The 15,730-nt window shown below is 37.8% G+C and overlaps 1 protein-coding gene across 4 annotated transcripts; it reads right to left on the bottom strand.

The window, feature by feature from the left end:
* Nucleotides 1-1,071: 1,071 nt before the first annotated feature.
* On the bottom strand, nt 1,072-15,507 carry LOC139123298 (uncharacterized). 4 transcript variants are annotated; one of them, XM_070689453.1, is made up of 15 exons: nt 15,030-15,506; nt 14,499-14,776; nt 12,753-12,887; nt 12,443-12,535; nt 12,073-12,135; nt 11,818-11,907; nt 11,227-11,551; nt 10,704-10,986; nt 10,213-10,421; nt 9,667-9,771; nt 8,241-8,316; nt 7,337-7,442; nt 6,600-6,817; nt 5,613-5,777; nt 1,072-4,521 (listed from the first exon to the last, which is right to left on the bottom strand). In XM_070689453.1, exons 1-9 carry the CDS (start codon nt 15,051-15,053, stop codon nt 10,384-10,386), a joined length of 1,329 nt encoding a protein of 442 aa, XP_070545554.1. In that variant the 5' UTR covers nt 15,054-15,506; the 3' UTR covers nt 1,072-4,521; nt 5,613-5,777; nt 6,600-6,817; nt 7,337-7,442; nt 8,241-8,316; nt 9,667-9,771; nt 10,213-10,383. The 4 variants fall into 4 exon arrangements, with proteins under 4 accessions (XP_070545554.1, XP_070545553.1, XP_070545555.1 ...); XM_070689452.1 differs by lacking the exon at nt 9,667-9,771; XM_070689454.1 differs by lacking the exons at nt 9,667-9,771; nt 12,073-12,135 and having other exon boundaries at nt 15,030-15,507.
* Nucleotides 15,508-15,730: the final 223 nt, after the last annotated feature.

The following is a 15,730-nucleotide window of genomic DNA, read 5'->3' as shown; positions in this document are numbered from 1 at the left end:
CAATTTCAAGACTTATACGTCGAAAAGTTTTCAAGTTGAAAATAGTTCCGGTTCACTTTCAGTCCAGTGATGACTATGCGGCCCGCGACGTCATCGGCGAGTTACCATTGAATCCTATGGAGCGCGCGACGTTCGATATACTAGGCATGTAATAAACACCACAAGTGTAGCCTACATGCATGGTTACAGAAATAAGATTATTTCGCAAATGAATAACAACACAACTGCAAACTATAAGTTATGTGAAGAATTTATTTACATAAGTGACCAAAATTTACCCAGTTACCCGCAACTCAATTTGGTCTCTCACGTTTGTAAATTTTCAGTGATTTTCGAAATGTTCAAGGGTCATGACTGTAAAGGCCAACATAAATATTTTACATCGCAGAGCCACACAGTGGTGGACATGTGAATAGGCTTCCTTAGGATCAGATATTGCCAAACTGTCAGATACATTGTTCAATTGACAGGGACACTTGGTTTTACAAAATGCATGTACAAACACAGATTTATGTAACTAACAAAAGATGTATGATTAGAAAGAATTCATTTGACTTGAGATAATCCCCCCACCCGTTTTTTTTTTAATTTCACCTGAAACTGTTCATACATCAGGCAAAATTCTACCAACTAAAAAAAGTTTGCTTTGGGCCAAGTTATATTTACAACTGACTATATCTACAATTGTGACACATGTATTGCGATGTGTAATAAAGAGTCAGCAGTACGGCCATCCATGCATGTTTTTGATACTTAGCAAATAACTTCAATATCAACATTCACGCTCGACATCAAGTTTTGATTTGATTTGAATTCACTTTCAGACATCGTTTGTATCACCTGTTTCATCTAAATTCAGAAAGGACATATGAAAGTGAATCAAGAAGTAGAGGAAGAGGACGGGGCAGAGGGAGAGGGGGAGGGGGAGGAAGAGGGAGAGGTAGGGGTAGGGGTGGAAGTGCTAGAGGTAGAGGTGGAACCAGAGGCAGAAGACGTAATATTCAGGGGAGTACACCACAGGCAACTGATGGCATCCAGCAGCTGGAAGAAAGGAAAACAATGCTACGTGTATGTACATAAAAATATATTTATTCAGAAATCCTGAAATAGTAAATAAAACACTGTAAACACAGGGTCTCGCAAGTAATATTTGTATAGAAGTTATGAATATAATCAATAAATGTCTTGTATTACCGGTAAGCTTGTTTTCATTATACGAACCTTACCTGTTATTAGTGTGTGCCTATTACTTTACCCTAGCTATCTGTGTACAGTATTTCAAAGAAAACAGTGTATATCTGATAATTGCCCTCCCTAATCCCCTTCATTAATTTGTTCTGCCGATCACCGACGCAGGGTGGGGTGGGGGTGGGGTGTGTGGGGACTTATCACCCGGACCAAATACCTCGTTAGCAGCTCATAAGGTAGTAGACGGACTAACTAGGTATTTGGTCAGGGTGATAAGCCCCCCACCTCCATCCCACATCAGTGATCGGCAGAACAAATTAATGAAGGGGATTAGGGAGGGCAATAAACAGATATGGACTGTTTTCTTTGAAATACTATACAGAGCTAGGGTAAAGTAACAGGCACACACTAGACACAGGTACAGCTTGCATAATGAAAAAAGTTTAATGCAAGACATTTATTGATCATACTCATAACTTCTAGACGAATATCGCTCGCGAGACTCTGTGATGTAACATGACAGTTTTGTCTGAGTACCACACAGGATAATCTTTTAAACATATTTGCACCTTTGTGATTGCAGGAACTTATTCAAGAAATGAGTACAGAAAGCAAAGACAACATTCTTTTGCAAATGGTTGATTACCATCCAGCTTTGGTGTTCAATTTAGTTAAACCCACAGTCTTACAGTCAGGATACCATCCACCTGAATCATCACAACATCCAAAATGGTGTATCTGTACACATTGCAGAGAAATGCAAACTGAACTGGAACGAGTATGCTGTGATAGGCTACCAGAAATGTGTATATCTCAACTAGCAGTAAGTCACTCTTTTTTTTTCTTTGAGACATTACAGGCAGATAACCTCCCCTTGTAAAATGAATGCAACTGATACATGAATGCAATATGACAATAGCAACTTTTCGATATATTTGTTTGATAATTAAACAGTACCATTAGTAATGTAATTTTCACTAGACTCAGGCCCCTGCAAAGCATCATGTAAACTCAGTGGTATTTTTACATGTACTGATTATCATTGTCAGTCTTTACATTTGGAATTGCCTTTGCTAATCTGGAAACTTGACGGTAATCAATTTGTTTGCCTACTGTTGAATTCAAGTGCCAAGTTTACCTCTTCTGATTATCACACACCCCTTCCCAATTATGACAATGGTTTGGGTTTGGTGACTCAGGACTCTCTTGTAACAATTAGTCTATGGCATGACTGGGTCATCTTGAAATAATGACTACAGAAAAGAATTTAATAATGTGTTAATTTTTCAGGATTTCAGGCTCCTTGTACTGAATGAAGCTGTATTGGCAATAGCTAGAATATACAGAAGAGATGTGTTTGCGACAGATGATGGTGATGACATAAATCGTGCAAATCGCCATGCTGCATATCGGCAGTTCACCATGTGGAGACACGGATTTCTTGGTGCTGGAAATAGACGTATCATTCCCAGTTGCTGTGTTTGGTCAATCAGAGACAAGTACCCAGACTCTTTTGGCAATTACACAGGGTTTATGCCCTCGAGACTTGCCTGATTGTTTTTTATCAGATATCCAGGAAACTATCACACAGTAAGTGAGGCTACCCACAATTCTCCATGATCTGTACACACAGAAATAACTCACTGAACTGAAGCAAATTTCTTCTGTACAAAGAACAACTCGGTCCATATTTCAAAATTCTGGCAACATAGTTCTGATGATCATAATTTTCTGATTTCTCACTGTGAATAATGAGAAGATCAACCCCTTTTCCGCGGAGGAGATAGCAATTTTGTAATTTTGTTGATATAGATTTTTGACAGCCATACACAATGTTTTCAAGGAAACTAAGGGAATAAGTGGCATCTGTGTTGGCAAAAGAAAGGGTATTGATTTTTTTTTAATGTTTGTAACAAAGGAAATTTGCATGTCTGACAGGCGGTTTTGATGAGACCATCTTAGTTGCTGATAACTTTATCTTGACAAGTATGCAATTTTAGCACCTCCAAACATGAACTTCTTATTCAATTTACTCTTGAATTTTAAACAAAATCAATAATTTTGGAACATAGTTTTAACAAATAATCCTGAACTTAAATTGTAAGTTACAAATTGTTAAGAAACTGATAAAATTGAAAAAGCCTTAAAGGACCGAAGCCGGCCATTTTTGATGAATTTTGTTTGATATCAGATACTATTTATATTGTTTGACATATTGAAAGATACTGAATGAATGGGTGACCATGCATATATTTGACCCCGGTTCTAGACACGATCAATGAAACAATCACGAAAATGAGTTAATGGTCATTAATTCATTGTCGCAATGATTTCATGTGTCGTGTCTAAAACCAGGGTCGAATATATGCATGGTCACCCATTTATTCAGTATCTTTCAACATGTCAAACAATATAAATAATATTTTGTATCAAACAAAATTCATCAAAAATGGCCGACTTGTCCCTTTAAGGTAGTATGCACCTGGAAAGTGAAAGACTTAAACTTTTGCTCTAACTTTCCTCAAGGAATCTTTCAATCATTCTCTTTCAAAATCAAGAATAAAAATTGGGGGTCACCGTGCAAATTTTGGTACTAGAGAAACAAATTACCCAAGATTTACCGATATTAGAAATTCAAAATGGCCACCATCCCTGTGTTAACTCTGTGGAGAAAAATCAAAAATTTTGAATTTCGAAAAACTAAGTTGGTGAAAAGTTTTCTTTCACCAAGAGCTTTAAAATGAACCCCCACATGTGGTATATCAAAACAGAATTGTAAAAGTTTGAGAGTCTGAATGTCTGTCCCCGAGGTGCGTTCTACCTTAAGCAAAAAAAGTGTCGGTGAACAAATCAAGGGGAATTATGGGTAGCCTGACTTACTGTGTATCATGACATAGAGCAAGTATGTACCCACACCCATTTCTTGCCAAAAAAAGTTTACATGTTCCTTACCCAGGGCACTCACAGAAAGAAACACAAATTGTATGTCAGTGTATAGTTCATCACTGTTCACTGTTTTTACATTCTTTTCCAAGTTTTCCCATAAATGTCACTGAGTTAGATTTTAGGCAGCTGGAAGCATTTATTGTCTTCTTGACCTTTTTTTCCTGCACAAGGATTGCTGTTGGTGGTGGTGGCAATTCAGCAAGGTGGGCTGATAACCTACATGGGTCGTGTGGCTCTAGTTCAACTTTTCTTTGCATTCCTTCTTTGTCTGCTAATCTTTTCTGTAGAATGGACTTCAGCAAATCTGTGATATGTGGATATGTTTTATCCACCTTCACAGGACTCACAGTCCACCTTCCGCTCTTCTTATTGTAGCATCTCTGAGAGCTATAATAGACATTGTGTATAAATTACTATATTTTCCATATATATTCCATATGTTTTATATTTTTCATCTGTAACATAATTACTATTTATTTTATCAGTATTTGTGTTTTGTGCAATTTATTTTATTCAAAGTCTTTCAGTATTAGCATTATGGTTTTAGATGAAACTTACAACAGTATAAGCAACAACTCAGGTATTTCATGTAGCTGTATTTGCAGACAGTAACAGGTACAGTAGTCATAACATTTGACAAAGTTTTACAGCTTATGCTTTTGATTATCATTACAATGCCCGATTGTTGCAGAAATTTTGTTCCGTTCCAGTTCAAAAATCATGTGTAAGCTATTTAGTCAATAACCATATAAAAATGATTTTTTTTCAATCCCCATCCCCAAGCCCAGTCTGATGGTAACATGCTTTCTCACTGTTGGACCAAAATTTGCAAGGCTAGTAAAGTTTTAGTAAATATATGTATTGTACTAAAATGTTCAAGGTGTCCACAGTACATGCTATCATTTTGATAAAATTGCCATCATACTGGCTTTGTTCAGCTAGGGAGCCTTGTATATAGCCCAAGGTGAACACAGTTTGTAGTTACAGTGGAGCTAGAATAAATGCATGCACTTAACAAGACCAAGTGTGAAAATTTACAACGGCTTGCTGATCATAACGATAGCAAGGACCAATCCTTGACAGTAGTAGTCAGAATCATTCCAGCATATCTACCACTAGTTCTTAGAGCAAGGTTTTAAAAATGTATTTAGAAGAGAAAGGGGCTGACTGTCCATAGGTTGATTAGTTTGACATACTCAACCCTGTGCTTGTTAGCTTCAATTTTTGAATAAAGCTAGAAAGTTTGGTTGATAACACAAACCTTTGAAAATTCATGGAAGATATGACTACTGTCCCATCAAATATTTAAAGTTTTTATTTACACTGTTTCATGTTTACAATCATTTTTTTGTGTTTATCCTCAAGAGACAGTTGGATTTACATTACTGTCATAATTTATTACTTGTGTACAACTACTTTAGTATTTTATTTGAAAATATGTACTTTTTGTATCATCCAATAAATTTGTCAAAACTCACATTATTTCACCATTTTTGTTTCTTCTCACTTCCCTTCCATGATTAATATTATGGTCCATTGCCGCCAATAAATTCCTGACTCTGTAAATAGGAGGTGTATAGGCAAACCTCTTTGCTGCATACATCAGTATGTTCTGTTCGAAAAGTTCCAACTCTTCTGTACTTCTGAAATGAAAAGTAAGATACACATATCAGTGTGATGATAATGGTTATCATGTTTCAAGGCCCAATCTGGACAGAAGCTTCCTCTTGCAAGGAGGATCAAACAGACATTTTTTTCCTTTTAGTACATTGATGGCCAGAAACAGCAACATTGATGTGACTCCACATCTTCTGACAAACTGAACACATATCCACCCTCTTGATCAATCTATAGAAAGAAACCTACAAATGTACCTGTACATGCATGCATACTTGCCAATTTGTATGCATGCATGTATATGTGTAGATGTAACCAGATAAACACATGGACAACAGACCTATTTTCCATCCTATAACAACAACAGTTGCTTCTTCTACCAATCATGTTGTCACTTCACTCCTTTCATAAAATCTTTTGCATTTCCCTCAGAAAAGGACAATCACCCTCACCTGTCATGAGTATATGTATGTGCACAGTATGTCTTAGATTATCTGTTATTGCATGGGCAAATAAACTTCATTCACCTCAGGCACATCATAAATAAGAAACTAGCTGAGAATGTCGCTATTTGACCTTAGAAGTACCTCACAGTATTGCTATGATTGTAACTGTAGCAGATCATCTTGCATTCTGTGAATCAAAATAATGCAAAGAGTTAGTCAGTCTTATTTATCTGTCACACACATTGTTTTACTGAATAGACTGCAAGATGATGTGCTACAGTTAGCACCACCATCATTCAGTACTTTGACATATATGACATTCCTAGCTAATTTTTGTATGTATTTTGTGCCCCCAGTGTGCACAGTTTATTTGTTGTTACCAATCATCACACATTACATTACCTGAAATTCAAAAAGCATGGAACCTTGTTGAGGAAAGCTTTATCCAGGACAATCTTTCGAAGAGCAACATGAGCGGGGTCATTCTTATTTAGCCATTCCCTTTCAGCCACAGTTTCTTCACACAATGGACCATGATCACACTTGTTCACACCCTGACCATAGGGAAGTATCCATGTATGTTCATTCACAACATGGTGAAGAGTACCACACCAAATTCCCTACAGTGAAGAGAACATGTAAAATTACTTATAAATGTAGGTCTCACACTACAGGAGGGTGTAAATTTTCATCAATGTTATTTCTGTGAAAACTGACAGCAGGACTTCGGTGATACCAGTCATAACGGTACGTTACCATCATCAACAGATAAATATGTAGAAGACAGATTGACAAATTCATGTCATACCTTCACATACTTGGCAGATTTGAAAAAAATGACATAACATATAATGCCATCATAGTGATGTTAAAACTAAAATAAAAACCCACTTCCATGCAATGTAACCATGTAGTACTTTTGTGCTATCCATGGGCAGTAAGCTAGCTAAAAACAGGTTATGATCAAAAACAGATGAACTGATATTTTTATCCTAATTGGTACTAACCACAGCTAGCAAATTTTTCTTATTCAAATTCCAATCTGTGATGTTTGGATTGGTAAAACTCAAAAGAGAGTTCATAAATCACAGCATGATTAGTCATGTGAAACTGTACAATCCAAAAAAAAAAATTCTTACCCAGAATTCATCGTAGCTTGTCGCCTTTTTACAAACAATATCAGAAGTGAGTAACAATGTGCTGGCTCCATTGCAGTAATGCTTTACATTGTTTGTCTTGACCAGCCTGAACAAAATGAGAGAATATAGATACGGTTATACAGCAAAGTTTTGACCCTGTAGAGCTAGACCCAGATACAACCCTGTGGTACAGGTTTGTGTCAGCAAAGACGTCTTATTGCTGTGACAGGAGTTGTGTACAGGTCTGTGGCCAGTGCTGTGATCACATGGCTGTATAGAAATTTACAGTGCTGTAGACACAGTGATGTGACAGGGCCTGAAATTTCTGCCTGTCCCAGGACTGTACACACAGTGATGTGACTTCCTAACTGTATGTAACAGGGTCTGATTTTTTTTCAATGTGCTCACATTTATGCCTGTATTCAGTTCTCTCATCAAAATTTGCCCATTTTCCTGAATACACAAACCCCTGAAATCTGACAAAATTTCAGACCCTCCATCAGGCCCTGTGAATTCAACACTGACACACCACTGTTCATACAGCAGTGTTTCAGTCATGTGGTCACAGCACTGGACACTGCCAGAAATTCCATCACCGTATACATTCCTGTAATATCAGGTTTGATTCAGATCTGTCCATACACCCCTGATATCTGACCAATTTTACAGTTACTGTAACAGAGATTATTTCTCAGGGACTGTTACAGGTAGTGATCAGACCCTGCTACAGACATGTACTCAACTCTGCCTGTAGTTTTCTTGCTGTGTAGTTCTTGTTAGTGTAGTTACAATGTATGTTGTGTATTACTGTACAGTCATACAACTGATGTCAATTTAAGATTTAAATTTAGTTAACTACACTTGTGTTGCAGCTGGCTCATTTATGTTATTTGGAGAGACTTACCTTCATATTTTCTTTCCTAGATTCTTGGCTACATGCCAGATATCATAGGAGTGTTTGATGTCTGGGTAAGTCCTCTCTGTATGGGAAGGGAAATGAGAAAATTATTTTGTTTTCCAAATAATACCTTGGACACCCATTAACCCTTTTCCTGTCAAGTCCATATTCCACCATCAGGTCAAGATGGTTAAAACTAATGAAACACAACATATTCCATATAGTGTATTTTAACATAATACTGTACATTTGAAGGCTGTTGAAAACATAAATACGGTAAGGCCAGAGAAAAAAAAAATCTTGTTCATCGGATTTTTTGGACCAAGTCCCAGGAGCGGCGAGCGAAAATTTTTTTTTATATTTTTTTTAGGCCGAAGGTAAACGCGGTTCTCTGGCATTTTTGCACACATGCAGACAAGGCAAGATAATTGTTTCCCTTTTTACCAGAAATATCTCAGACAAGAAACACTGATACTGGTAACTGAATTCAATACTATATTTCCCAACAATAATATAGGCCATTACATTCACAGTTAGTGTTTGCACAACATATTCTGAGCATTTCAAATTCTCTCAGAATAAAACTGAATGTACAGCAAATCACTGAAATTCAACAATTCAGTATTGTCCTTTAATATTGTCCTGGTAGGACCTAGCATCTGAGTTTTTTCATTTTACTTTGGCCCCATGTTTGGCCTCTTTTGTCTACATTAGGGTCATACTTTCATAACCAAGAAGAATTTTTGTCAAAAACCTCTGTGTAGATTTCAAGTGTTTTACCTACTATACACATTTTACACAATGGTCTAACAACACTGTAGTGTGATCGGAGTGAAGTTATATAGTCATCATTCAGATCGTACTTTAACATCGACGCAACCATGTGTTTTGTCATTGCCGTAACTTTTTATACTTTCGATGCAATTTTCATTCAATCAGATGCACCGTCCATCTATATCTGCTGTCACGATCTTGTTGAACAAATCGCCGAACGTAATGTCAGGACAAACACTGAATAGCGTCTCTGGAACTAACTGTTGGCCATCACGTCGAATGTTGGCAATCAAATTAATACTCATGATGTGACATGTACTAACCTTTACAAAACGAGCAAATTTCTGGCCAAATCGACCCACTATGCGTCGTGATTCGCCAAATTCAGACGTCACAACAACGTGTTGGCGGTCAACTAAGTCCGAACACGTATGAAGTCTCATTCAAAATCCCGTGCCCGCGAAAACCCGACACAGTGTAGGGCGCCACCAGCGGCAGTACTAAAAATATTTGTAATGCGGAAGTAAGAATTTGCCGGGATCAAAAAAAAAAAAAAATTCCAAATATGCCAAAGTAGAAGCGGCGATTCCGATGAACAACTTATTTTTTCTTCCTGGCCTAAACTTGATTTTTTTGGACTAAAGATGCTATAACATACCAAGCCAAGTGGGTGAAAATCTGTCTTGTTTGGCCTCAATACCGCTTTTTACTGACTTGGCTGATGGGGAAGTAATAGTCTAAATACTGTCTGGCAGGAAAAGGGCTGAGGATGAAGTAAAATATGTACTGATAATTGAAAACTGTATTGAATCCCATGAAATGAAGTCACAAAGTATGCCAATCTCAACTGGTGAATGTCCAATCAGTTTTGCCTATATACTACCAATACAATGTCACATAGTTTGTTTAAATAGCATTTAATGGATATTCATGGGTCCATGAAGCATGAAAATGTGACAAAAATATTCCTTTTTTACTGTTTTACATGAATTTGTTCCAGAGCACCCTTTCATACTGTTCAACTTTTTCATTCAAATAAGATAAACATCATGCTTATGCTAGCCGCGTTCCCTTCATACCCACAATCCAGGTTTAAATATGAAATACTAGTATCTTTTCCAATGGACTAGACATAAATGATAACAGACTGTCATGAATTTTTATTCTACCTTTATCATGTATGTTGAAAATCTTGACCACTTACTCATAAGTGCACCAATCTGCAGATGGCAATCTGTCACTACTTCTGTGAGAGGCTGACCTCGAAACATGCCTTTTCCAAGTTTGTGGATTTCCTATCTGTCTGGCGCTTGTCCATTGTCACCAATGACAAAATATCTTTAGATTCATTTTCCATCATGGTATATGAGCAGTACTACGCACAGAAACCAGGTGAATCCATTCTTCCATCTCCTGTCAGAATTAAGGTAAATTGAGCATACTGTATGAAAAAAACTTGTCGATATTTTAATTCTCCAAAGACTGTTTGTAGTTCATACATGCAAATTGAAAGAACACATTATGCAAACATTGAAAAGTATGTTTATATGACAATAGGGCTATTTGTCAAAGGAACTCCATTTATAGAGTCAAACTATCTCTGCCCCTCTTCTGTCTCCATCTCTATTTGCCTGTCCCTCTTTGTCTCTTTTTCTCTGTCTCATCTGTGTGTGTGTGTTGAGAGAGATCACTCACCAAGTACTACAAGATTCTTGTCTTTATGTTTGTCAATCATGTTCTGTTGATGTTTCAACCAGTACTCATCAATACTTGGTACAAGGTAGTGTTTTTGTATTTTGTGAAATGTTGCTTTGGACACTATCTTCAAGTTCAGCATTTTAGCAAACAAATGAATTTTTCCATAGTTGTTTCCTGACAACAGTATAGCTGCTGAAGTTATCAGGTCTCCACTATGAAGACGCCTGTTCAGTAACGGCTGAGAACACCATTTAAAATTGGTGTGGTTGGCAGGACAAGCCTGATATACAAAAGAAATTAAAGAAAATATTTTTAAATATGTGCCACACTTATAAAACTTAGCTGCAGTCAACAACCTATACAAGCTACATGTTTACCTTTCCAATTTTTTTCAAATACAGTACTGGTATGCAGTTTATGCATTTGTGAAGTAACTGACCTCACATGTATATCAAAATGAGTCAAAAATTTAAAAATTGTCCTCCTTGATGAAACTGAGAAAACTTGTATCAGAACATACCCATTTCAAATACAGAGCTGAACATATCACTTCTTTAGAAACCTGGACAGCTCCTTTACAGTTGCTCACATGACAGATGCTATTAATCTTTGCATTGGCCAACACTAGAAGTTGTTGCATGTATGTCAGACATACATGGTCATTCAGAAGCCCACTGACATCTTCCTCTGTTGTGATTCTTGAAATGTTTTCAACATTTTCACCCTGTGAAGTTTCTGTTACTTGATCAACATCATCATCATCATCATCTTCTTCTTCCTGTGCAGATTCTGTATTGTCATCAGAATAACTGTCCTCATCTTCTGCTAATTTCATTTGTTTTGGTCTGCAAATGTGGATAATGTTCTTTTAATAATCATCATAACATCTTCCTAGACTGCCATTTTTAACACTTATATCAGTTAACTCATATTGTTCTCAACAAATGTTGTTCTCACCAAACAATCTTTGACACATAATGCACTTTAAAAACATATCCTAACTGTAACAGTGGAAGTATGAGATCATGCATGGTTTCCCGTGTCATCACAATAGGTGTGAACTCTACTGTAATGACATCTGTTATACTGTTCAAAACAATTTCAAGGTTACCTGAGTGTAAAGGTAAAACTGGGTTCATACTCTTCATCGCTTTCATACTCAAAGTCTTCATCCTCTTCTATTGTAACATCTATAGTTACTCTTTAAAAGGGTAAAGCAATACAACAAAGAGTCAAACATGAGGTGCAATTGAGACATATATTTGCACAATTACATAATATGACAAAATAGTGAAATTCAAAAGTAGTACTTCATTACAACCTTTGATTTCTAAAAAAAATTTGGCAAATTCCAGTGAAAACTTACTCAAATGGATCTATGAATGAAGTCAACATCTTTTTCTTGATTCCCTCTCCCTTTTCTCTTCTCCTGTTGAGGTATTTATTTGTGATATTATTATTATGATTCAAAGATAATATTGATATGTACAATGTATATGCAGTTTAATGTGTTATCCATGCTTATCTTTCCCTTGTTCTTTCTGTATCAACTTTGTCAACTATTGAAATTAAATGGATAGACAGTGGTATTCCAGACATATTTCTATTCAAGGACACTTTGTAGATTTGTGTTCCTTTAGATTACTATCTACAGCCAAATTATCAATAATCATCACAATTCCTTTCTTTCACAAAATCACAATAACTTATGTTTAATGATGAATTGGTTACTATACCTTTGACTGTCAGTATCAACATTTACATTAGTGCATTGATCAGAAGCAATCTCTTCAACACCTGACATTGCAGTTAGAGTTGTACTTCCATTTCTGGTTATATAAACAACAAAATAAGATAAAATATACTTTTAAAAAGTGTAATTAAATGAATTACATTTTTTAAGAAATGATGAAAAGTATAGAGACAGCAATAAAAATCCCATGACCATTGATTTTCTTATACACTGTAACTATTGATAACTGAATGCATAAAGTGTATTTTGCAACATGATCATATACTAATATTTCACAATGTCTATGGTCTTACCTTCGATCAGATTCCTGTGATATTTCTGAAACCCCAGGACTGGTAGTGAGTTTGTCTACTTCAACAAGCTTACTCTGTGAGCTTGGACCTGGTGTTGAAGTCACTGGAACAGTCTTTGGTTTGGTTGTGAAATATCTAAGTTGGTACAATATAGAGTAAACAATTCAGAAATTTTTTTAATGTTTACTTCAACTTGTTAAACATAAAATAGACTACAGGGGGGTTTACACGTGTGAGTTAAGTCCGGAGTTGACACCGGAATAAATTTAAACCTGTGTCAATTGGACGTGTGAACAGACAACACCGAACTAACAAAGAACTAAATTAATTCGGTGTCGGGGGGCTGGTCCAGGTTCGGTGCTCCGTACTAAACAATGGCCTATTTACATGTGTGACCAGAACACCGTACTAAACGCCGAACTATATCCTGTCTTCGGGCTTGCGGTCATTACCACAATGGACGGTGTTCAAGTAAGCTCTCGCGATCGCGGCAACAATTGGAAGAGATCAGGCTACTAATGTCAATCTAGAGAGACGAAAATGTCATCCATATGATGGACGGCATGTCGAGGGATCAGCAAGTGTATGAAGTCGTCGCTGCCAAGGCCAGGGAGGAGGGACTCGAGAGGACAGCGGAACAATGCCACAACAAAATCAAACAGTTGCGAGCTCAGTTCAAGTCCGTGTCCAACAACAACCGTCGATGCCATTTTACAATGAGTTTTAGGTAGTAAAGGGAAAGCAACTGGTAGTAAAGGGAAAGCAACTCCACACATTGTTCATATTTGGATTGTTTGCGTTTTGTGTATGATATTATCGCTGATAAGGAATATTTACAGAGCGACTAATCAGATTCCCTCAGGTTTAAAAAAATACACGTGTAAACCCACCTTATGTACAAACTCAAAGAATCACTGTTTATCCAAGGATTAAAGACAGATAATGAATTATCTCTTTTCTCTACTGGTACTAAGGCTGTTTCCAACATTACTTAGTAACTTTTTTCTCAAAGTTGTTTCCAAAAAAGGTGTCATTTTAAATGTCGTTTCCTACATCGAACAGGAGGTATAAACTCGACCCTTATCCTGAAATATTTTGTTCAACATAAAAATAACACCGTGCCGGTAGGTATCAATGTACAGGAGGCACACGGAGGTACTTCCTTCATGATAATGGTGTCAGGAGTGGAAAAGCAAACGAACGAGACTGTAAACAATTGTTTACAAACTTGCCAGACGAAACATTAAATGCAATTCAAATGGCCATCCTCAGTTGGTGATAAAATTGCTGCAGGTCTGGTTGCGTCAACGTTCAGCGTTCGAAATCTTAACTGCAGTGTGGGTCTGTGTAAGTACAACTACAAACAACACAGAAAGTTGCAACTGAACGCGGATCACACAATGTTTACACTTGCTGCGGTTCCGTAGCCCTACCACTCCCTTTGCTGGTTGTGTTGGGGGAGTGGGGCCCCCAACACAACCAGCAAAGGGAGTGGTAGGGCTACGGAACCGCAGCAATGTTTACACATGCTGCATGCCGTGTACAGCGTAATGAAGTTGGCACTGATACTTGGTAGTTCTTCTAATTTCTGAAAAGAGATATCTCGCCAAAATCACGTTCCCGATGTCCGGCTGACGTTATACTGAAAGTTGAACACGATACGCGTACGAAGCACGACACACATGCATTGCACTTGCAGCCCGCAGGCTCATATGATTCAAACATTGGATGTTCAAACTAACTTACCGATCAAGTAATAAACGTGCTACTTCGGCGTGGGATGACAACTCTGCGTCTTCTTTGACCTGCTTCCAACGTTCTATTTCTTCATAAATGTTAATTTTTCCAACATTCCTCCTCATCCTACTCCGCTTTGCTGCTGACTCGCTTTTTTTCGGTCGACCCACTGGTCGCTTGCGCTGTGGTGTGGACGCCATTTTAACAGAGTTGAACTGTGCCCTCCATGGATCCAGGGCCCAGGTACTTTTCTTGCGCATGCGTACAAAGTCGATTACGTTGAATTTCTGTCCGTGAACAGGTGAAGAAATTCACTTCGTCAACATTCTTTATCACGAGGAATATTGATACACGTTACGTACTGGGGTCACTTAGTAGGTGATTCTTCATGATTCACTATGCTTATTCATGTGAATAGTTCGCGACGTGCGACAAAAATAGTGAAAATATTCTCAAAAGTTGCCGATACTATCGATTCTCGGGACGCTCGCGCTCGTACGAGCGCGAGCGTCCCGAGTGCAAATCTCACGCACTTCTCACCATTTTCGAGATCCCGTCGGCCATATGCGCAAGACAAGATCGGATAACTGTCGGATACGGGGGATGTAACTGCGATGATCTACTCTTCAATTATTTCTTTGCGGCTCTTTCTCGTTCTCATCCTGTTGGATCGAGGATGCGTTGAAAGTGAGTGGATTTTTGTATATTTTGATTGACTGTCAAAATGTTCAATCCAGCAAATGTGGCAACGTCACTGTGTAGCCTGGCCCTGCGTACTACAGGTCTGTGTGTTCCCGGCCTGCACCACAGCCCAACAGTACCAGTCTATGGACAACCGGCGACTCTGCGGTCCGCATCCGGACCACAACGAAAAAACGGTCTTTTGGCCGAAATTCTGCTCTATCGGGAAAAAACCTTTCCCTGCCTACCTTTACCTCCTAACCAACCCCGGAAAAGATGCGATTAATTTCTCCTAACGTCTAAAACCGCTGAAACATAATCACTATGAGAAGTTTGCATTGCATACCAGCGAAATGTAAAAATCCAAGATAGCGGCTTCGCGCTTGCGCAAAAGTTACTATGACGTCAGATTTAAAGTTCGGTGGCCTGGACGTAAACAATAGAACGTCTTTAGCATATTCCTTTTGTAGACCGTCGCGTGCGTACCAAGCTTGCTGCAGCGGCCATACATGAAAATTGAATTCCTGCCTATTTAGATTCATCATTTGCATGAGAAAGCA

This window comes from Ptychodera flava, chromosome 22 (genome assembly GCF_041260155.1).
Source record: "Ptychodera flava strain L36383 chromosome 22, AS_Pfla_20210202, whole genome shotgun sequence".
Lineage (NCBI taxonomy): Eukaryota > Metazoa > Hemichordata > Enteropneusta > Ptychoderidae > Ptychodera > Ptychodera flava.
The sequence above is the reverse complement of the archived record's forward strand: the minus strand, read 5'-3'. Positions and strand labels throughout refer to the sequence as shown.

Excerpts from the sequence above, each read along its gene's own strand:
- LOC139123298 (XM_070689453.1), bottom strand. The coding sequence starts at position 15,053 with ATGGCCGACGGGATCTCGAAAATG. Across the intron at positions 14,777-15,029 it reads CCGACGGGATCTCGAAAATG|AAATTCAACGTAATCGACTT; the intron begins GTGAGAAGTGCG and ends GTTCACGGACAG. Across the intron at positions 11,552-11,817 it reads AGTTTTACCTTTACACTCAG|ACCAAAACAAATGAAATTAG; the intron begins GTAACCTTGAAA and ends CCACATTTGCAG.